The following is a 23,217-nucleotide window of genomic DNA, read 5'->3' as shown; positions in this document are numbered from 1 at the left end:
CTATAGCTCTTATGATTGGATTGAGATTGGACTATGGCCTGAAAAGGAAGTAATAATGTGTGTGTGTGTGTGTGTGTGTGTGTGTGTGTGTGTGTGTGTGTGTGTGTGTGTGTGTGTGTGTGTGTGTGTGTGTGTGTGTGTGTGTGTGTGTGTGTGTGTGTGTGGCACACACAGAGTGCTGGTGCACTCTGTCTTCCCTCACACCGCGTTCCACTCCCTTTTCGCTCCCAGGTCCAACCTGTTTTACCTGTCTTCACCTGCTGCCCTACCATTTGGCAGCCCGCTGTACCCAGGGCGAGCTTCAACACAGACACAGCTCTGTGGACGTCAAGAGTCGCAACTGTCCTTTTCCAAATCCGCCCGCATTACCAGAAGTACAACTTGTGACTGTGAATCGATTCGAGAGAGAACACAGGATTCTGTCTGTCTATTTGTATTCCTTCAACAGAAACAGCGAAGTACGAGTAAGAATGAAAGCCAGCTTTGCATTTACCTAGCCTATGTGCTAATTAGAGTTAATACCAAACAGAGAAGGGCGGGAGTTGACGAGGAGGAGTAGTAGTAGGAGGAGATGGAGGAGGGGGTGATAGAAGCGGACGTCAGCACAGATGACATAGAGGCAATCATGGAGAACATGGAGTACATCCCGGGCTACTTCCACCTGGAGCTCAACCTCAACGGCAACCCGACAGGGCCCGTGGATTTGCGGCAGCGGGACACCCACCTGAGGCTGGACGGCCTGCGGGCGGAGGTCGAGGCGGAGTCGGGGTACCTGCAGTACGCCATCCGCAACCTCCTGGGCTTCCTGGCCTTCCACCTTGAGCAGCTGGAGGTTGCAGAGGAAAGGTTCAGGTGAGGGTACAGGGTGAGTGTTGGAGTGAGGGAGTCAGATAGTGAGTGAGATAGTGAGAGTGTTTGTGAGTTAGGGGGTAAATGAGGGAAACAGTGAATGTGTGTGAGTTGAATTGAATGCCATACCAGATAAAAGGGTTTTGATGACGAGCAGAGGGTAACCGTGACGTGTACACAAATACACTCACACCACACCAACACACTGACCAACAGCGCATATGTCTTGACACTAGAAGCTGGAATAAAGCAATGACTTTTACTATGTTTATGATGCAACCAAACAAGATGTAAGCTTTAACTCTTTGTAAGGCAGGTAGAATATGCTTTATTGTTGCTTTTAGAGGGCATGTCTGATATTCTCTAGACTGTGCATTCTTGCTTGTACTATCTCAGCTCTTTGAGGTTTATTTACTTATTCAATTTAAGATGTCTTATTTGGTTGCATCATTTTAAGAATGTCCTAAACATATCCACTCACAAATTTCCTTCGCACGTTATATGGCCATCCAAGAGTGATCAATAGATTCCCCTAGATACCTAACAGCGGGCAGGATAGTGTGGTGTCCGGGGGTGTCCGACGCCCAGCTGAATAGTTCACTCTGCTTCGATCGCCAATGAACACAACCTGCCTGTAGGCATCCTACTAGCAATATGCCTAACCTCAACCTTTTCCAAACCAAACTGTATCTGAGTGGTACCTAGAAGTGTAATGTGACGACATAGAAGACACAACAATGCATCACAACCTTTGATATGAAAGTGTATATTCTTTCACAGAGACATCTGTAAGGAAGACCCTGGGAACCTCAACGCCTGGGCCAACCTGGGCTACGTCTATGACAAGCTGGGCCAGGAGGTGGAGGCGGGGGAGTGTGTGGAGAAGGTGTCCCAGCTGATGGGCCTGGACGGCGGGGAGGCGTGTCAGGAGGAGTCCCGGCTGCTGGCGGCCCGCTGCCTGGCCGAGCAGGCCTACGTCCAGCCCTATGACGTGGAGCTAGACACTGAGGAGGAGCTGAGAGACCGACTGAGCATGGCACTAACCCTGTACAACCGGGCCCTGGACTACGCAGGGGATCTGGTGAGTCCTCACAAATGCCACTTCCTGTATGGGCGTTTTTTTCTTGTGTTATTGTATTGATCTGTTTTCATGTTGTTCTTGTTGTAAATATATATATGCTTGAATAGGTTGCATTGAAAAGTATTAAGTTTTCAGCATATTTAAAGAAGCTTCCGGTTTTTTCAGATACAACTTGAAGAAAAAAGAAGTTGGTATTTTAAAATGGCAACCATTTACATCAGGTATAAGGCTTTTATTATTATGAATTATCTTTCTTCCTTTTCTCAAGGAACCAAACTCTGAACTCAAACACCATGACAGCTGAATGCCAATGGAAAGCCAACTACATCATGTGTCATAAATGGCGGCGCTGTCATGGTGATTTGATTTCATTGTTATGTAATATAATTACACTATGGAATAATTCAGAAGCGCTGCTATCCTTGCAGGCTAGATGACATAGTGAAGACCAAGAATGATTCTGAATATTCCAGGCTTTCCCACTACAACAAGGGACTTAGGCTTCTGACTGAAGCACTCAAGTCAAAGAAAACACAGCTCAAAGGTAGGTTATATATCTTCATCCTCTGTTTTTCGTAGTCGGTTCTACTTTGTTACCTCAAGGACAAATGAATGACCAATGGGTGGAAAACATTTTAAGTGCTGAGAGTGGAAAGAAACATATATGGTATTTAATTAAAGTCCATATTGTCGGTAATCTAATAATCTTATCGGCCTATCATGTGGCAGCATTTATGTGATTCTATCTTCTCAACATGGATGAGAATCCCTAATGGTGCATACACAAACACCAACATCATTGGAGGTTGTTGGCTGATAAACTATCTTGATGGTGAAAATGTTGAATTGATGTTGGCCAACGTCTGTTGTTGATGCTTGTTGGGGCCGTGTGCAAGCACCCTAAGGGGTGTTTCGAGCTCCTTCTTGCTGCCCCATCCAGTATTGAAAAGCTGTACCTAATAGAGTAGCCACTGAGGGTAGATCACACAGTAAGAGGGAGAAGATATTATTTGCCTCCATCCTTAGCCATGTCCAAGGCAATGCTTAGTAATATGTTAATATGTATAAATACATTATTTATACAAAGGATGCTATTTAAAGTTATTACAGTAATGGCAATAGCGTGACCTGACAACAAGATTTTAAGCTAAATTCCATCATATTCCCCTAAATACAGCTCAATACACACAACAACCTTAGACCTTGACCAATATACAACAATCATTTATTCCATCATGTAACATGCAGATGTACCCTCCCCCCCTGTCCATCCAGCTCTTTCCTGGTGTTATATTGGCATCATGCTGGAAAAGAAGGAGGAGTTCTCCACGGTGCCCATGTCTATACATGACTGTGGTCTCTCCGGCTCAGACCCCCTGTCCTGCCACGGAACCGTAGGTTCACACAGCTTCTCATGTCCTTCAGCAGCATGCACAGCCATTCAGACATAGGACTGTGGTGTAGGTCATAAACCACACTGCTCCCCATCACACTTCTTTAAAACGGGTTAGTGGTTTGTTTGTTGTTCGACTCCTGGCTGAAAGGTACTCGGTCCGATACCCAATGTCACTGATCACTATAAGAAGATTTGGATGTAGGAGTCTCCCATGACTTAAAAAGCCTGTAGGATTTTACAAACACAGATAATGATTAACTGGTTAATTCATGTTTTAAAAATTGTATACAGTTTCAAGTGCACAATGATGCAAGGCTACAGCAAATAGCCCTGTGTGCCTTGATGTTTAATTCCATAACTGATAGACAACTATTTCAACCACAGGCCATAAAGCTGGCCAGCGACAATGCGTTCGTCCTGAACCTCCTTGCCAAGCTGTTTTTCGTGCTGGGGAAACAGGAGATGTCCATGGGGATCTGTAATATGGCTCTCAGCGTGCTGCCAGACCCTGAGCTCAACTACCAGGCCTACTGCACCCGGGCCAAGGTAGGCTCCCTACCGCTTCCATCTTCCAGCTATATTAATATACACATTCAGCTATTGGTAATGGCAACATGTTCATGGAATGCTAACCTATGCACAGATCAGCAGATCAATAAATCAGGATTAACGTCAAGTCCACATTATTTTTGTTGAGGGCTTCAAACGCCACCTTTTATGACACCCTGTGGGGGGGGGGGGGGGGGGGGGGGGGGGGGGGGGGGGGGGGGTGGATTTGGGCCGGTTTAAGCAGCCCCACCTGGTGGAGTCTGATTATACTCTGAGCCTGTGTGAGGCTGCCCACCTGTTGCGTAATCAGTGTGCACAGTTTAAATCAGCCATCTCCTGCACGGCGGCGGATCATCCGTGCCATGTTCATTATCTACAACTGTAACAATAAAACAGATAAAACAACAATGCCACCACCACCGCCAATCACTCCTCCAAACATAAAGGAAGGAGGTGGTGTTAAATCCAGTTCATTGTTATACATTTAGATAAACCAGCCACCACCCACTAACACCCATACATCTTTATCCCTCCCAAGAGCAAGGAAAAACTTAATTATCGAGGAGGAATCCTTACTTAGAAACTCAGAAAAAGGGATCCCTCCTCCTGGGACAGTTAGGAGTGCAATGTTAAAGTGCAGACATAATGGTAGCATAACAAGCAAAACCTTTTGAGTAAAATGTAATTGTTGGAAAAATAGGAAGTGTCCATGGTGCTGTAGTGGGGGTTATCATCTCTGAAAGCTTGCTGTGTGTTGATCTGATGGGTGCAGATCAACGTGATGGCTTACGTGAGGGACCTGGAGAGGTACAAGCAGGGAGAGGGAGGGATCCCGGACAGACAGCAGCTGGCCGAAGCGAAGAGGGACCTTGACAAAGTCCTACACGTACACCCCTGCCTGAGGACACACATGGAGATGGCTCAGGTACTAATGACGTTGTTAGAGACATTACGATTAAACCTTTAGTTCACACTATTTGTTGTGTTCCTGGAAACAGTACAAAAACAATGCTCTGACCGGAGAAATCTGTGTGCGTCATGTCTGGAACACAACCAGTCAGGCAGATAGTTGACATGACAGGAGATAATTTACGACATGGGATGGAAAAGATTCAAAAAAATACAAATGGTCCTGTCAGCAAGACCCCTTTATAGACTACATGATATTTCCTGAACAAGAAGCTTGCATGAGCTTAGGTAAAGTACGGACAAATTGAGCAACACCATCAGCAAATTTTGCATGCATGCAAATTCTGTAGTAACACCATTTTCGAGGAAGAAGGTAGTGTAATCTTGTGAACTGCTAGTAGGCTGTGTTATGAGTTACCAGGGTTATCTTAGCCCATTGAACACTGGCCAGTGTAGTTGAGGAAATGCTGCACATCAAATAAGAGCGGGGATCCGAACAGCAGTCTATCGGATGTGCTGTTGCCATAAATTAAGACACACTTGAAGTTTTACTGGCCATAATATAATTGTTATGAATGTATGTGTCTCCATTATTTGGCTGAACAGTCAATGCTATGCAATATCAATTTTGGATTCATTAAAGAGAATTAAACATAATTTTGAACAATGAAAGTGGTTTCTAAATGAAAAGAATGTTTCGCCATACTATACAGCAATGTCTGCTTCAGCATCTCTTCTCCACTGTCTCTCTCCGTTCCCTCCTGTAGGTGCTGTACTACTCGGGTGTTGATGCGCTTCAGGAAAGCCTGCTGGTGGACGAGGGAGCGGTGAACAGCGCCCTCGTGAGCATATCCCAGTCCCTGCAGCAGGAGCCGGGCCCCAGCCTCCCAGACCTCCACCTGCTCCGGGGCCGCTGCCTCCTCCTGAAGGGAGAGGAGCAGAACGCTGCAGACTGCTTCAAGAGAGCGATGGAGCTGGAGAGGCCCGGGAGCGCTGACCCCACGGCTCTGCGCTGCCTGCTGGAGACTCTCCTGGCGCTGTTCGCCCAGGGAGGCCCCGAACCCGGCCCGGGGCCTGTGGTCACCCAGCTTGAAGAGTTGCTGCACAGGGCAGAACAGAGGTATACCGAAAAGGTGGTGCAGGATGAGCTGAGGCACCTGTATCGCTCGCACACCGCTGAGGTCACAGAGCTGTCTCGAGCTCTGATTAAAGCGGGACGGCTGGACCTCGTGAGGCGGCTCCTGGAGGCCTTACAGCCGAAGCTGCCCAGTAGAAAGAAAGGGCTTTTCAAGTCTTATTCCATCGCGTGAATCAAGTGTATTATTCGCACCATCCATTCTTTCTTTCTTTCATGTTTATTTCGAATATGTAGACAAAACAAAAACTTTTTTTTTTTGCAAAAAACAACAACAATAAAGCCATTCAAGAATGAATAACAAAAACAAAAATAATGATAGTAATAGTAAAAATAAAAAGCTAAAAGAAACAAGAAATAAAAATAAACATTAATGTAAACATATCCGAAAAGGAGTGAGAAGAAGTAAAAACGTATGTACTCCCACCCCTCTTATTACTTACTCTGTATGTTTATTAATAATAATAATAATAATAATAATGATAATAATAATAATAAATGTATATAATAGGGCTGTCAAGCGATTAAAATATTTAATCACGATTAATCGCATTAATGCCATAGTTAACTCACGATTAATCGCGATTAATTGTAAAAAAAAATTCTATGCTAAATATCCCTTGAATTCTTTGTCCCATTAATTTTTCTCATTTTAATGCTCTTATCAACATGGAGAAATGCATCGGCTTGCCTTGTGCAAATGTTTTTTTATTGATAACAACATTGGCATATACTGATCAAAACAGGACGGTACAAAAAAAAAGCCTATAATGCAATCAAAAAAAAAAAAAATTTTTAAAAAATAATAATTCGCGTTAATCGCGAGTTAAAAAAAATTAACGCCGTTAAAATTGGTTTGCGTTAACGCCATTAATAACGCGTTTAACTGACAGCTCTAATAAAAATGTTATGTTACATAAATAAATATACATATAAGTATGTACATATATATATCTACAACATACATTTAACAAGTAACAGTATGAACCATTCAAACTAAATTAATCACCTCACCACAGCATCTTTTACACTTTCAGTCTCCCAACAGGCTGAGAGAGCGCAACACACTTCACATGTGGTCTGATTATATATAAAGCAGATTGGACCAAACACAATTCCTAAATTAAATATTGAATATTGAAAAGTTTGAAGCTCAATCCAATCAAAGCATTGTGGAAATGATAATACACTTTAAATTTAAATAATTGTTTTGTATTGCATTTTTTGATGTGTGTTATGTTATTATGATTTATATGTAGCAGATTAAATAACCTGATACATTTCTGTAACAGTGTGTGTGTGTGTGTGTGTGTGTGTGTGTGTGTGTGTGTGTGTGTGTGTGTGTGTGTGTGTGTGTGTGTGTGTGTGTGTGTGTGTGTGTGTGTGTGTGTGTGTGTGTTATGTATTATAGCCTTTGTCTTGGTGGCACAGCGGAAAGAGGAGTTTGCTATCAACCGTCTCAAGTGGAATGTCATGTAGGAAATGTAACGCTTACAGACAGTAGGGGGAGGGGGGAACGTGGGTGCTACACACTGGTGGTGGTTAGTAAGGTCCCCCCCTTCACTGTAAAGCGTCTTTGAGTGTCTAGAAAAGCTCTATATAAATTCAATCCATTATTGTTATTATAATCGACTACATACCGAGTTTGTTTAACGGCACCGTTGCAACCCCCTTGAACTGAGAATCATGGCTTTTAGCACGAGACAAGGCATCTACCAATACATTATCAGGACTGTTTCTTGGACTTACAGGTTGTAATTTTAGACAATCAAGGACCAGGGTATCAGCGGTTGCTTCTGGTTGTACAACATTTGTGATGGAAGTGGGATATGGTCTGTATCAACACTGTTGAACATTTCGGTCAAATGCTTCAATGGTAGCCAACGAATTGACCTGTGATGGCCCCTTTTTGCTTTAACCGGACCACCTGTCCCTGACCCACCTGCTTACCTAAGTAGGTGTCAGGCGCTTTACTGAAGTCACATTTGACAAGATTGAGAGTTAGAGAGGCCTTTGCCAACCTCTCGAACACCATTGTCAGAACTTGCATATCTGACCATGTGCAAGAATACACCACCAGATGTGTGTTTGAATTGGGGAACACAAATTTAACAGATTTAATAACCTTGAAACGTTGGAGGGGTATTACGCAGTCCAAAGGATAGGATATTATATTGCAAAAGATATCAGATGCTCATGACGGATGGTAAGGCTGAACGATTAATCTAATGAAAACGGACATTGCGATATAATGGAACACAATTTGCAAAAAGAAAAGGCCGAAAAAAAAGACAAAAGGGTTACTGCAGTAAGATTCTTTTTTAATTTTTCTTTTACAATTCAATAGTTTTAATATCAATTCATGCATCAATTTATCTCAATACATAGGCATGGCCTAAAGCGAAGAGTAGTTTATACGTATGTGACTGCTTCCAATATTGTGTTGAAAATACTATAGAAGGATTTATTGGTTTTGTTTAGTGAATAATACAGAACATAAGGAACTTTAAGAAGAAAAATTGCATACTAAATTGTCATCGCAATATTGGTCGAAATAATCGCAATTAGATTATTTCCCCAAATCGTTCAGCCCTAACGTAACCTAGCCCCTCCAACAAGTGCCCTTTCAGCAGGAAACAGGTCAGACCACAGTGTGTTTAGTTTGCATTCAACTATTGACCTCAGATGTCACTGTTCCGATCTGGCGCATCTAATCTCCAAAATCCCGACTGTGTTGTGCATGGCCTCATAAACAGTTTACGCCAGAGTCAGATCGGGAAACACTTGTAACTGCCCATATTGCAGCGCCTTGTTGCAACACTTAAAGTCCTCCATCGAATTTAGGTTACCTGGTTCATGAACGAAACCTTAATAGTTAGAATAGGTTTTGAAGGCATTTTATTGACGATCTTCCAGTTGTCAATGATGGATCGATATCTATTTTTGTAGCGACTTGGTCGATATCATCCAACAAGTTTATCTCGTTACTCTGTTGCTTATTAGATTCCATTATGTTGGACTCAACTAAATTGAGTTCAAGGGTCGCACTTACAGGGTAACCTGGAAAGAATCTATATCTAAACCGTGTAGTCTCGCTAGCGGGGCCCTCAGGGTTCTTTCCTGGGCCCCATTCTGTTTACTCTGTACACATATTTAGCTTTGTTTGCTTTACCCACATAAGGTCAGAAATGTTTAATTCAATGCATATAACTTTTTACTGAAACCCTATCATAATAATTTCCTCGTAGGAGATGTACAAAACACACTCTTTCTCTTCACCATTCAGCAAGCATCTTATGTGAACAAACCATAATCGATCAGTGGTTTGTTAAAAAGATGTATAGCTCAAATATAAGCTGACTTTTAAATTTAAGTAGCAAGCATCGATATGTATAAAGAAGGTACTTTGACCCTTCCCATCAAGCATATCAACTATTGTGATTCAGGATCCGGTTTCATGAAGGCCATTGTTTGAAAGTAAAAAACAATGTCAAAGATTCTTTTGGTCCCTCATGGCATAGATGACTTGAAATGAAAAACAAATCCATGATATAAAAATGCTTGCGTATTTCATTGATTAAAACAGGGCCATCAGAGCAGACCTAATATAATCAAAAGAATGAACGGTTTGTTTTATTACCGAATAAAATCAACAGGGGGCGCCTCTAACACACACATATTATATTTCTACACATTGACTTATTGCAATATATATTTTTTTGGCTAAATGACCAAAGAACTTCTCTAATGAAAATGTCACTTCTCAATGGGCCTCAACCTGCATGAACCTTACTCACAAATTTGTGCTTAAATCGTTCATACATAGAATAGAGAGCAATTCTCGCATTCAACAAAATCCTTGAATTTAGATTTTTCTCTAAGGTACGCAGTGTTCCAAAGTGCTAGAAGTCAAGTACGGTTTAGCCTTGTGAGACCATCCTGATATTCACGTTTGCGTTCTGCAATAAATATCAGTCTGGCCTTGGCTGGGAAGCAATGGATTTCCAAATAAATGCATAGCCTTAAAATGTTTAAAACTCGGATGTGGTTGCGTGCCCTTTTCACATCCGATTGAAAGTAAAGCAAAAATATACGTTATCTGAAAAGATTGTTCCAAAGCATTTCAACAATTTGGGAAAACGCTTTCAAAGACACTGACTGATATGCAGAGTGAAGAAACAGGATGTGAACACCAAGATCAGGATGGTCACACCAGGCCGTGTGATTGGTCAAATTAAAGAAGAATGTTGTTTGGCCAAACGATTCCTATTCCTAAGGATTATAATCAAATAACTTTGAAAACAATTAATTAACGTCTTCTATGTATAATTATGTAACTCTTGTCTTGTTTTGCAGTCAGATTTATATAATTGTATTAGGTCATATTAGGCCGATACGACAATAATGCCCCAAAAAATAGTTACAATAAAAATAGGCTTAATGTAGGGCTACGATGTTGCATAGGCTCTAGAATAACTGAATACTCTGTTTGGTTTCCACAGAGTAGGCGTGGGCCACACAATGAAGATACGGTGTTTACTCCATCAACTTGTCTTTATTTAAGATTGTAGTGATACAGCTCTTGGGGGGCACATATAAATCAGGGCATGATCCTCATTCAGGAACCGTGTGGCACTGGGGTTGATCTGTTTTTGCCCCCAGTATCTGTTCCCCGACCTCCACCGGAGGTCGGGGAGGTCGTTTGTGTGCTGTCTTGAATGATCTTCATGGCACTGGTCCTCCACTGCCTAGCATATGTCCCGGTAGACTGGGGAGAGCGGGTGGTACGTCCAGCCGACAGTACCTCCCTCTGCAATGCCCCGTACTCCTTCAGGGTGCTGCTCCCGTACAGGGCAGTGGGACACCCTACATTTCCACAGACGTCTGAGGTGATTAAAGCGCTGCCGGGACCGAGTATCCCGGTGAACATCCCACGTCCGGTCCGCTGGGATGAGGACACCGAGGTACTTCAGGCTGCTCAGTGCTCACCCTCTCCACAGGGGCCCCATTAATGACCCCTGTTGAGGGTCAGGGATGAAGTGGTGGTTGACAACTCATACCACCTGGGTTGTCAAGAAGTCAAGGACCCATAACAAAGGTTTGGTGACAAGCTTGTGTGTGTGTGTGTGTGTGTGTGTGTGTGTGTGTGTGTGTGTGTGTGTGTGTGTGTGTGTGTGTGTGTGTGTGTGTGTGTGTGTGTGTGTGTGTGTGTGTGTGTGTGTGCATGTGTGCGTGCGTGTGTGGGTGTGCGTGTTGATTGATCTATAGAGGCAGGCTAAATGCACTAAACTAAAAAGTCCAGAGTCCTTCAGAGCTCTGTGCTATGTGCACTTGCCCAAACTGCCCAAATTCATCATGTTTACCCATTATTTCAGACTCTTTCAGTGACGGCATATGGCTGATCAACAAGGCTTCAAAAGGTTGTGTAGCCAAAGATAATTATAATTGTCTATTGTTTTAATGTCTTTCAGAGACACAAAACAACATTTTCATCGGAAGAGGTAGGCTAACAAAGCTAGCGTAAATTCTAGGTCAAATTATAGTATAGTAGATTTTATTTGGACATGGACATGACAATGTCATTGGACGAACCAGATGCATTGTTTACAGTGTATTAGCATAAATGCTAGTTTACAACACCTGTCCACAGGAGGCTTTTTGAAAACAACAAAAGAAACTAAACAAGACAGAAACAAGATCAAATACTGATAAAAAACTGATAGTGATAATTAAAAAGAGTAAAAATGCAGTATACATTAGAGTACAGAGCAGCAATATAATGAGTCGAATATATATACATAGGCTACGTAGAGAAAAACAAAGGCAGCATGATCAAACAATAAACCAGTTGTAAATTATTTGTGTGAGCACTGTTGATTTGATTTGAGCCGTTGTTTAAGTTCTCTGTTAAAAGTGTTGCTGTTAGTCTCTAGTTTTAGACTAGTGGGCAAGAGGTTCCATAGTTTTGCCCCCTTTGCAGAGAAGACAGACTGACCGAAAGATGTCCTGTACATGGGAACAAGACAATCACCATTGATGGAGGCTCGTGTATTTGCCCGACGAGAGCTCTGACGTCTGATGGCCAATCAGGACAGTGGTGACACATGGTTATTTACACACTTGAAAAACAATTGAAGATTACTAAAATTAATAAAGGTGAAAAGGTTGTGTTTTTTTAGAATGCCGCAGTGATGCCATCTCATGGGTTTCCGGTCCATGACTTTTATTGTCTGTTTGTATATTGAAAAGATAGGTTTTAATGCAGTAGAAGAAGCTTGTGACCATGATGTGATACAGTATGACAAATGAGAAAATATCATAGCGTGCATAAATAATTTGGCCGTTTGACATGACAAGTCCCTTCTTATGAAACGGAAACAGTTTAGATTTAGTTTTACCTTTTTTGCAACATACTTAATTTGCGTAACAAATTTTAAATTCTGATCCAGGATGATGCCCAGATATTTTACTTCATTTACTGATTCAATTAATTCATTTTTGATCCGTACCTCGAAAACATCGGTGATAGGCCTATTACGGACGGAGAAGCACATATAGACGGTTTTCTTCACATTAATGGTCAACTGAGACAGCTCAAGCCATTTTGAAATGCTGAGTAATGCTTGTGTCAGGTGCTCACCTGCTAAGCTGGGTGTTTTACTGGACACATGGATAACAGTGTCATCAGCATACATTTGACAGTTGGACCCCGGACAGCAGTTTGGTAGGTCATTGATATACATAGAAAACAACAGTGGACCAAGTACAGACCCTTGCGGTACACCCATGCTGTTGGCACTCAGATGGGACCTGACCCCATTGACCCTGACACATTGCTCTCTCCCCTCCAGGTAAGATGCAAACCACTGCAGAGCTTCTGATGACATTTTGAACGATTTTAACTTGTTCATTAGAGTACTGTGGTTTAACGTGTCAAAGGCCTTATTTAGGTCTAAGAACACTGCCCCAACAACATTTCCTTTATCCATTGAAGCTTTTATGTTTTCAAGCAAATAACAATTAGCTGTTTCAGTTGAGTATTTCTGTCTAAACCCAAACTGCTGTGGATGAAGCAGCTGGTTAGACTATAGGGGCCCTATTTTAACGGTCTGAAACGCAAGTGGGAAGCGCAAAGCGCAAGTAGCTTTGTGGGCGGTTCTACGGCGCTATCGCTATTTTACAGGCGGATAAATGACACTTCCGCCGCGGCGCAAGTGTCAAAAGGGTTGGTCTGAAGCAGCCTAATTACCCGTAGGTGTGGTTTGGGCGTAACGTGCAATGAACCAATCAGAGCGTTTTCTCGCATGCCCTTTAAAGGGATAGTTCACCGGTGGGAATATGAAGGTTTTATGAATTAAATAATTCAATGTATTATAAATGTGAAAAATTAATTGAAATTGGTTCATCCTAGCCTGAAAAAGGCAGAAAGAGTGTTTTCATGGTCTCTCTGGCTCAAAGTGAGAAAACCTCCAACTACCACAGTGCATTGCGCTCGCTGCCCCGCCCACCTGTTTCCGTTTAAAAGGGGGAAGGACCCATGCGAGCAAACAAACTTTATTCACAAAGTTATTCACGAACCGTCGTTGACTAGTTTTGACTCGTTTTTCCAAAAGCAATCATGCCCAGTGGTTGTTTGGTACCCGGTTGCACCGAAAAGTCGAGGTTGGGACAGAGTGTAACTTTTCACGGTTTGCCAGTGAAAGACGCTCAGCGTTGCAAACTATGGCTGCGGGCGATAAACAACCCCAGAGTTGGAGAAGACACCGGGAAGGAAATTATAAAAGGAAAAACGATATGCAGTCTTTTGAATTGAATTGAAAAAGTTTTTATTTCAAACAAGTAAATAATAATAAAAAATAATAATAATAAACAATCAAATAAATGAAACAAGTGGACAGTTACAATAAAGTAATGTTTACACACAATGAAAACCACAAAAGAAGAAACTGTCTTACACTTGCTTTACCTGTTCGAAAAGGGGTGAGAAGAAGAAAACTTATTTAATCTCACCCCTTCTACCTAATTTATTTATCTATAATGATTAGCTTCCTTATATAATAATCATCAAAAAATAATTGTATATTAATATACATTAGTTTATAATATGATACAATTCATTACTACCTGCGTATTTATCTAATAATATTGTCAAGTTATCTTTTAATAATATCTAATTAAACATTCAATATTCTAAAGTGATTGCTCAATATATACATGCATGAAAACATATACACTATGTTAGACACCTTCTTCATCCCTGTACCTTGTAAAAATCAATTCTTTGTATTTTATTTTAAACTGATTAATGTTTGGACATTCCTTGATCTCCCCACTCAAACTGTTCCACAGTCTTACACCACATATTGAAATACAAAACATTTTCCTGGTCGTACGCACGCTGTTCACTTTGAAATTTAATTTCCCCCTTAAATTATAACCCCCCTCACGATCACTGAATAATTTTTGTATGTTTAAGGGTAATATGTTGATTTTAGCCTTAAACATTATCTGTGTGGTTTTAAATTCCACCAGATCTGTGAATTTTAATAATTTTGACCGTATGAATAGTGGGTTAGTGTGATCCAGATATCTCACATTGTGAATAATGCGAATGGCTTTTTTTTGGAGAATAGTAAGTGAATGTAATGAAGTTTTGTACGTGTTGCCCCAGACTTCCGTACAGTAATTGAGGTATGGTAAGACTAGTGAACAGTAGAGAATACGGAGTGATTTTTGATCTAGAACCAATTTTACTTTGTTTAATACATAAATGCTTCTTGATAGTTTTGATTGTACGTGTGTAATGTGTGATTTCCAACTGAATCGTTCGTCGATTATAATCCCAAGAAATGTATTTTCGTAAACTCTTTCAATTTCAACTCCATTTATATTTATATGTATTTCTGTGTTCTTTCTGCAGTTACCAAATAACATTAATTTTGTTTTGCTTAAGTTTAATGATAGTTTGTTTGTATCAAACCAGGTTTTTATTTTGCTCATTTCCTTAGTGATGATTTTTTCTAGTTGTTTTAAATTCTCCCCAGAACAGAAAATATTAGTGTCATCAGCAAACAAAACCAACCTCAAGACATTTGAAACATTACAAATATCATTAATATACCATATGAACAGTTTAGGACCCAACACTGACCCCTGAGGGACGCCACAAGCAATGTCCAAACATGTTGAAGAACAATTCCCCAATTTCACAAACTGCTGTCTTTTGCTCAAATAGCTTTTAACCCAATCCAATACTATCCCCCTTATTCCATACCTTTCCAATTTATCAAATAAAATGTCATGATTGATTGTATCGAAAGCTTTTCTGATATCAATAAATACCCCTACTGCATATTTTTTCTGTTCAATGGCGTTTGTTATTTCCTCAACTGATTCTATTACTGCAAGTGATGTTGATCTGTTGGTTCTGAATCCATATTGACTGCCATTAATTAATTTGTGCTTTTCTAAGAATGTATCTAGTCTATTGTTGAAGATTTTTTCTAATATTTTTGAGAACTGTGGAAGTAGCGAGACTGGTCTGTAGTTTGTGAAGTGATGCTTGTTCCCAGTTTTGTACAGTGGTATAACTTTTGCTGTTTTCATTTTGTTTGGAAATTTACCAGTTTGAAATGATAAATTACAGATAAACGTCAATGGTTTTGAAATCCCCTCAATGACTTTCTTGACCAATGTCATGTCGAGGTCATTAAGATCAGTAGACTTTTTGTTTTTAAATTTTGTAACAATATCCAATATTTCTTTCTCCTCTACTGCTTTGAGAAACATTGAGTAGGGATTTCCCTCCAATAATGTACTATAATCTTCACCAGATGTCCCTGGATCAGGAATTTTTTCTGCCAGTTCAGGTCCAACATTTACAAAGAATTGATTAAAACTGTTAGCTACATCATCCATATTATAATTTGCATTATCCTTATCAATAAAATACTTAGGATAACTTATTTGCCTAGGGCTATTTCTTATAATACTGTTTAGTATATTCCATATTCCTTTAATATTGTTCTTGTTATCATTTAATATTTTCTTATAGTATTCTTTCTTGCTTGTTCTTATAATATTAATTAATTTATTTTTTATATATTTTATATTTATTCTCTGCATCTTTAGTTCTGTGTCTTAGGAAATCTCTGTAAAGTGTGTTTTTCTTTTTACAGGCATTTCGTAATCCCTTTGTGATCCATGGACATTTGGTATATTTTAGTTGTATAATGTATTCTTGAATTGGACAGTTTTTATCATATAATGACCTAAATATTCGTAGAAAATTTTCGTATGCACAGTCAATGTCATTTGCTTGGTGTATTATTTCCCAGTTCTGAGCCACTAAGTCGTTTTTTAGGGCGTTGATGGATTCTTCTGACTTCACTCTTTTGTAATCTGTTTGATTATCTAGCTTATTCTTGTAATTGCAGTCATAGATTGTAAAGACTGGCAAGTGGTCACTGATATCATTAATCAATAATCCACTTATTGTGTTGTTTTCGATTTCATTTGTGAATATATTATCAATCAAAGTGGCACAGTGGGATGTAATTCTACTGGGTCTGATGATTTTCGGAATTAGGCTCATACTGTACATTGTATTGACAAATTCCTCTGTAATGTTGTGTTTGTTAGGATTTAACAGGTCGATATTGAAATCTCCACAGATAAAAACTATTTTGCTATTTATTTGAGAAAACATGCCCTCTATCCATTCATTAAATATTTCAATGCTAGACCCAGGAGCCCTATATATACAGCTAATTATGACATTTTTGTGTTTTTCTTTACAGATTTCAATTGTTATACATTCCAGTAAGTTATCAACCACAGTTGTCATACAATCCAATACCCTAAAGTTTAACGACACATCCACGTATATTGCTACTCCTCCTCCACCCTTGTTTTTTCTGTTATTATACCTGAGTTCATAACCATTTAGTTCGAAGTCTATCCCTTTGTCCGTGTTGATCCATGTTTCAGATATGGCAATTATGTTGAATGGTTGTGTGAATTTATTTACATATTCCTTGATATTATTGAAATTTGTATACATACTCCTGCTATTAAAGTGTATAATTGATAGTTTGCCCTTTGATGTAATGTCCCGGTTATACTGGTCATCTGTGTAGTAGCAGCATTTGTTGTCATTGTTAATATTCGAGAAGAAATTATTGTCCGGGTCTATGTCATGTTCCAAATCCTGTAGATTGTGATCAGAGTACTCACATGTTTTTAACTCCAGTTGGTCTTGCTCGATTATCCTCTGATATATTTCGGTGTTAATTCCAGGTGTATTTGACTGCATTCCGTCAGTGTGTGTCATGATTGTGTGTGTGTCTGCATGTTACCTCATATTCCAATTGTTGATTATTGGTATTTGACCAGCTCCGCGACATCTCTAATTACCAGCACTTTAGCTTCCTCCGGTGGCCCGTTGAGTTTGATGAAAATCTTGCAGTTTGTGGTCCAGGTGTTTTGTATTTTTTTCTGCTTCTTGAGGTAGCGTGCGTTTTTGGCTATTTCGGCGTTGCGTTTGGTGAGATGCTCGTTTAGGTATACATCCGTTCCCTTCAGACGTCTACCTTCTCTCATCAGAGCGATCTTATGCTTTCTATTGACAAACCGGATGATTATGGCCGGTTTGTCACTGCTATTTCTCCTTGGCAGAGGGTGGCATAACTCGATATTATTGCAGTTCAGGTGTATCCCTTTGGACTGCAGGAAGGCAGCCACCTGTTGCTCCGTTGAGCCAACATCCAGTTCACCGTGCCCCGCCTCGCTGTCAGCTGTCACCGCCCGGGCGTATGACCGGGGTTTGACTTGCAGCCCGGAGACAATCACATTATTGATCCTGGTGTACTGTTCTAGCTCTTCTACTTTATTCTCCAGGTCGGCAAGTTGCTTATCTTTTTCGGCGTTTTGGATCCGTAAAGTTTTTACCTCTTTTACGAGGTCCAGAATACTGCTCTGAAGCTTTCTGACAGCAGTAACTTCCTCCGTCAGGAAGTTGAGCGACTTCTTTATGTCCTCAACATCGTCCTCCATCTGTAAATTCTTTTTAGGTCCCATAGCCTGATATCCCGATTGACTCTTCAATTTTTTATTTCATATTTTCGTAATTCGAAAATAGCCTAGATAGCTTAGCTACCGTCCGGTGGCGTCTGCGACTCTATTCTTACAACTACGGAAGCCTTGGGGACCAATGGAGACCCAGTCTCCATTTCAAACTGGAGGATTTTGATGGAAGACTTTTCGGCAAGATAAGGTCCGCACTCAAACCAACTGCTGTTCCGTGCGTCTTCGCTGTGGGCCCGTGCCCAGATGACGAACAGGCCGGGGCTTCTAATGCACCTCCCGCAGCGAAACGCAGTCGCCTACAGGTAAGACTGTCGTAATATTCTACTATATTTCTGTGCTGCTACTAGTGAGCACTTCAGTTTACTGCTAGAGCTCACTAGCAGTGAAAAGGGTCCTATGTTCCCCGTGCCGTTTGCGACTCCCGGAGCTCTTAGTATATAATATAATTTGTATAATAATATCACGGCCAAAGGCTCTGCGCATCCGGTTGGCCGTAGCGCGGGGAGCTCTCGTAGGGATTGGGCTTCTCGGGGTTTGTTTACCGGCGTATGAAAAGACTGCGTCAGGTTCTCCGACGTCTCCCTCTTCCACAAAGGTAAACACATGCAATGGTAGTTTTCTCGGCCGGTATTTGGCAGTAATGGTAGAAAAACATATCGGGGAACATAGGACCCTTTTTGGGAAAAGCGGTCCTTTGTTCCCCAGTCTCATACAAAGAGGGGAACATAGGACCCGGGGAACATAGGACCCGGGATCATAGATACGCTCCCTCGGCTGCTACCCGGGTCTCTGTGTGCTTAGCTTAGCTTAGCATACTGTCGATTTCGCTATGGACGCCGGGGATGAGTTTTGAACGAGCATTGCCCGTTGCCTTGCGCTAGGTATGTAGTATGTACTGTTGTGCCCACTGCACAACAAATTGCCGGCATGAGTTACCACTGAAATCAATGGGTCAGTGGGTGAGATCGGTCGTCAAGATGGTGGCGCAAAGCTACAGTGACGTCACGTGACCCAAACGAATAGCAGCTATCGGGGCAAATTGCTAAAATAGTTCAAAAACAAAGTAAAGCAGGAAAAAAGCCTTTTCAGTGAGTGATATAATCTAACATTATACTAGGAAGCAAATGCATATTGAGCAGTTTTATTCTTGGCTGAATAATTCGGGTATTTCATTTGAAAAAAGTACAGCATCTCAAATGTTGCCTTTATAGTCTTATCTATAATTATTTGTAATTTATTTTGCAGGACAACCACGCTTCAACCAAGTGTTTTGCAGGAGATCCAAGCAGTGGGTCGTGAAGCAGATTTTTATTCCACACACCACCCAGTTCATTGACACACTTGTCACAAGTGTCATAACCAGAAGACGAAACCCAACGATTCTATATAAGGTTTCAACATCCTCACTTGCCCTGCCCCAGCCTGCGCTGCCACCTAACATTGCACCAGTGCCAAAACCACCAAAGGAGGCGGCAGTGGCTGAATTAAAAAGGCGCTTCTGAGAGGGACATCTGACCTATTTTATCTATTTAAACGTATCTTTTATAAAACATTTGTTTTCAATCTTATCTTTGTAAATATTGTATCATTTTCCTTTGTGAATAAAATCTTATTGTTTTTACTACCTTACCTTGGACTCCTGTATAAACCCATGTTCGCCATAACAAACTTCACTGCAATAATTATTTAAATTTCTGTCATTACATTTTTTCTTGCAAAGTAGGTTGAACATACAGCCATCATGTATGAATGTAGCAAGAATAGATTTATAATTATTTTAGGTATCATTTGTATATTACTGCACATCAAACATTTGCTAATTACAGTATTTCAGCATATCAAGTAGGCTATATGTAAACCTTTTCTCCCCAGTTGAAATAAGTGTTCATCTTATACAGCAGGCCTACTTTAGTGTAACATCATTTGGTATAGTAAACAAATCACAACAACCAACATGAATTTGAAGTTTTATTCATAAAATATAAACTATATACAAAAACAAAACGTATGGTGAGTTTTCTAAATATCACAGCTCATCTTGGGCATCTACCGTCTCCTGGTAGCCACGGTACTGCCCATCTTGTGTTGGGTAATTAGCCCTTATGGCCTGGACAACACACGCTGGCAAAACAAGGCGATTGCCTCTCCCAAGTCTCTCACCTTGCAGTATCCACTCCAGGAAATGCCGGTAAGATGTTAGCCTATACTGTCAAAGAAAGAGAACAAAATTAGCAAAGCAAGATAAATTATGCCTTGAGTAGCCTACAGCATTACACAGACTTGAAGCTAACGTAACGTAGCCTATGCTCTGCCAATAAGGTCGGCTACTTTCGGATAACTACATTGTCACGTTCCCCGTGACTCAAAACTATTGTAGCCAATGTGTTAGTAAACAAACACTTACTCTGTGCTCAGACGTCCGTTTCTCCCGGCGGGCTTTGGCTGGCGTTTCCAGTTGACTTTCTGGGTACGGAAATAAGTGTCCAATACCCAACGGTTCAGATGAGGCGTAAAGCCTGGGTGAGATGTTACACACACGGCCCCTTCCTCGCCAGATTCAGCCATTTCATCGCGAAGAAACTGGCATCGCTGAGATTCGCTGCAGCACAGGGACTCTTTGTGAGTCTCCATAGGTGAACAGAGCAAACAGGTACACCACCAGTTCACTCCGGCGCGATCCGGCTCCTCGGCAACAGGCAAGGCTTGTTCAGCTGCAGCCGCAGCAGCCTCCTCCTCTATTCGTCTCAGTTCTTCCTCGCTGTATTCTGGCTCATGCAAATAGCCCTGAATATTACAATGCAGCAATATATTTTCAAACTCAGCTGTTGCTTCTGCCATGGTCAGCGGTTTGTGTCGGTCTCCCGTCCCTCTCATTCCCCCACAGTACGCGAGCTGAGCGTGCAAGCGTGCAAGCTCCCGCCCCCTCTCATTCCTTATTGGTGGAAAAATTTCCGGCAAATTTGCCACCAAAAGTGTGTTGTAGTCCTCGGCCCATCTAGCGGGAAGAGAGGTTTCTCCCGAAATGACGTCAAACGCGTCATTTGACGTCATTTCGGGAGAAAATTTGATGAGAAAAAATGGGCCAAGGGGAGACTGGTTTAGACTGATATATTTTTATATATTAATTTACATTACAATAGCGATTTTATAATGATAGAACTCCGGTTCTAAATGGGTGAACTATCCCTTTAAGAGCGATCGGCGCTTGTTCCATGGCGGATTGCTATTATGATGGCGGATTTGCCAGGCGCACGCCAAGAAAGGTTCACAACAGATGATGTCCAGAGGAGGGAGAAAATAATTAATTTTTCGGCTAAATCTCCTTCAAATATTTGCAACTTTCCATTTTTCGTTTTGCATTATTTTTCTTAATTTTTGCCTATTTGGACAAGTCGAATAAAAAAATTCTCAAGGACATACTATACTTTCCGATGTTTTGGGCTCACTTTCTCTGAATCACAAGGTTATGAATGCATGGTAATAATTGTACAATGTAGCTAAACAATAGAGCGGAGATGTCATTAGTTTGCTTATACCTCACTATATACGATGCAGCTCATCTGACAGATGAGCTCTCCTCTCCCGTGCTGCTGCGGCATTTGGACGTAATGGCATCGGTACATGCAGTTCAGCATCACGTCTCCTTAAAGGGACTCTCACCTTTGTTGCATTTGAGAATTACAGCACATTCAAATCATCCCGCCTTCCTCCAATGCCCCACCCCCTAAGCGTTACAAAGTACAGAGTACAAAACTAAGCGTTATTTTTTAGAGTACTGTAACGACCTCGCCGGTGACATAATGATGTCGAGTCATTAGTAGTTGAAGGTAGTTTTAATGAACCAAAACCAGGTCACTGAAACCCGTAACATTGTAACCAACGGCAGAAAACCGACACAAAACAAACCCCGGTTAACCCGGCAACCCCCAACACGGTCTCACTCGCGTGCAGGCCCCCACCCTCCTGTTCTTCCAAGGCCCTCCCCCAGCTGACCTAATGATTCGCCCCCACGCTGATTGACAAGAAGAACATTACAATACATGCACATAGAACAACTGGCATAGCGGACAACGAAATATAATGTAACACATAACACACAAACTATTTAACTGTCCCAGGGTCGCTACAGTACAAAAGTTCTAGACTCCCATGGGTTATGTTTAGACTCCCATGGGTTATGTTTAGACTCCCAGGGGTCATAAAATCTACCAGGGGTCTAGTAAACAAGAAATTTAGCAGGTGGCTCACTGTAATTTTAATGGGCTTCGTGTGATACCGTTTTGAGGCCCCATGTTGAAGGACAGTGGTCCCACTGAGTATAAGAAAGGTGTATGAGCATTACAAACAGAGTAGCGGGACAACGTCGCGTCTGAGTCCGAAATGGGTCCCGTAATCGGACTGAGTGGTGCGGTTGGGTGCCAACGGTCTGGAGGTCTTCCCGGAGCTCCAGAGTAGCGGGACAACGTCGCGTCTGAGTCCGAAACGGGTCCCCTAATCGGACTGAGTGGTGCGGTTGGTTGCCAACGGTCTGGAGGTCCTGAGAATCATCCAGGGGAGCGGGACCACTTGGCTTCTGAGGCCGAATCGGGTCCCCTTGTCGGACTGAATGGTGCAGTTGGTGGCCAACAGTCTGGAGGTCTTCCTGAGGCTCCAGAGGAGGGTAACTCTGTGAGTCTGAGTCCGAGATGAGTCCCCTAATCGGACTGAATGGTGCAGTTTCAGTACGCCGTGGACCACTTTGGTCTGCCATCGTCAGTCGCTACGGTCGCTACTCGCTACTGTCTGCCGTGGAATCAAAACAAACCCTCTAGTTGAGGACGCGCCTTGATGACGCGGGCCCGAATGCGCCACAAGAAGCAGACGGAAAACCTTATATATCCATGCAGCAAACAGACAGGTCTGTCGGCCAATAAGGTCATTCGGTCTGAAGAATTTTATTGGTTGAAGTTTTCACTAAATATTATGAGAGTAAAATAATTGTTTGTTTTTACTCCTGGTTGGTCTGTCTTGCATATTAGAGTGTTATTACCTTATTAATACCAATTTAACCTTATCCAAAAAAAGTGTAAAAATGCAACAAAGGTAAGAGTCCCTTTAAGTCCTCTAATCTATCCTCATTAATTTCATCGACACATCCATGATTCATGGCAAAGTTGTGTAAAACACAACATGCCACAAAGAATGCTGCGACTTTTTGAGGACCATACTGTA

At 41.5% G+C, this 23,217-nt stretch overlaps 2 protein-coding genes and 1 long non-coding RNA gene across 4 annotated transcripts; 2 read left to right on the top strand and 1 right to left on the bottom strand.

Annotated features, from left to right (window-relative positions):
- The first annotated feature begins 235 nt into the window (after positions 1–235).
- Positions 236–6,526, top strand: ttc22 (tetratricopeptide repeat domain 22). Its single transcript, XM_030371671.1, has 8 exons — positions 236–852; positions 1,630–1,930; positions 2,096–2,151; positions 2,359–2,474; positions 3,206–3,324; positions 3,711–3,872; positions 4,648–4,800; positions 5,552–6,526. Exons 1-8 carry the CDS (start codon positions 572–574, stop codon positions 6,092–6,094), a joined length of 1,731 nt encoding a protein of 576 aa, XP_030227531.1. The 5' UTR covers positions 236–571; the 3' UTR covers positions 6,095–6,526.
- A 12,030-nt stretch (positions 6,527–18,556) lies between these two features.
- LOC115556166 (uncharacterized) lies at positions 18,557–19,635 on the top strand. Its single transcript, XR_003978946.1, has 2 exons — positions 18,557–18,601; positions 19,252–19,635. It is a non-coding gene; the product is annotated as an uncharacterized LOC115556166 (long non-coding RNA).
- A 326-nt stretch (positions 19,636–19,961) lies between these two features.
- LOC115555775 (uncharacterized) lies at positions 19,962–20,904 on the bottom strand. Of its 2 annotated transcripts, none has more exons than XR_003978906.1 (2): positions 20,411–20,898; positions 19,962–20,212 (listed from the first exon to the last, which is right to left on the bottom strand). XR_003978906.1 is itself a non-coding variant. In XM_030372807.1 (2 exons), the coding sequence occupies exons 1-2, from the start codon at positions 20,878–20,880 to the stop codon at positions 20,033–20,035; spliced, it is 645 nt and encodes a 214-aa protein (XP_030228667.1). In that variant the 5' UTR covers positions 20,881–20,904; the 3' UTR covers positions 19,962–20,032. The 2 variants fall into 2 exon arrangements, 1 of the variants encoding a protein (XP_030228667.1); XM_030372807.1 differs by having other exon boundaries at positions 19,962–20,207; positions 20,411–20,904.
- Positions 20,905–23,217: the final 2,313 nt, after the last annotated feature.

Source organism: Gadus morhua, chromosome 12 (assembly GCF_902167405.1).
Source record: "Gadus morhua chromosome 12, gadMor3.0, whole genome shotgun sequence".
Classification (NCBI taxonomy): Eukaryota; Metazoa; Chordata; class Actinopteri; order Gadiformes; family Gadidae; genus Gadus; species Gadus morhua.
The sequence above is the reverse complement of the archived record's forward strand: the minus strand, read 5'-3'. Positions and strand labels throughout refer to the sequence as shown.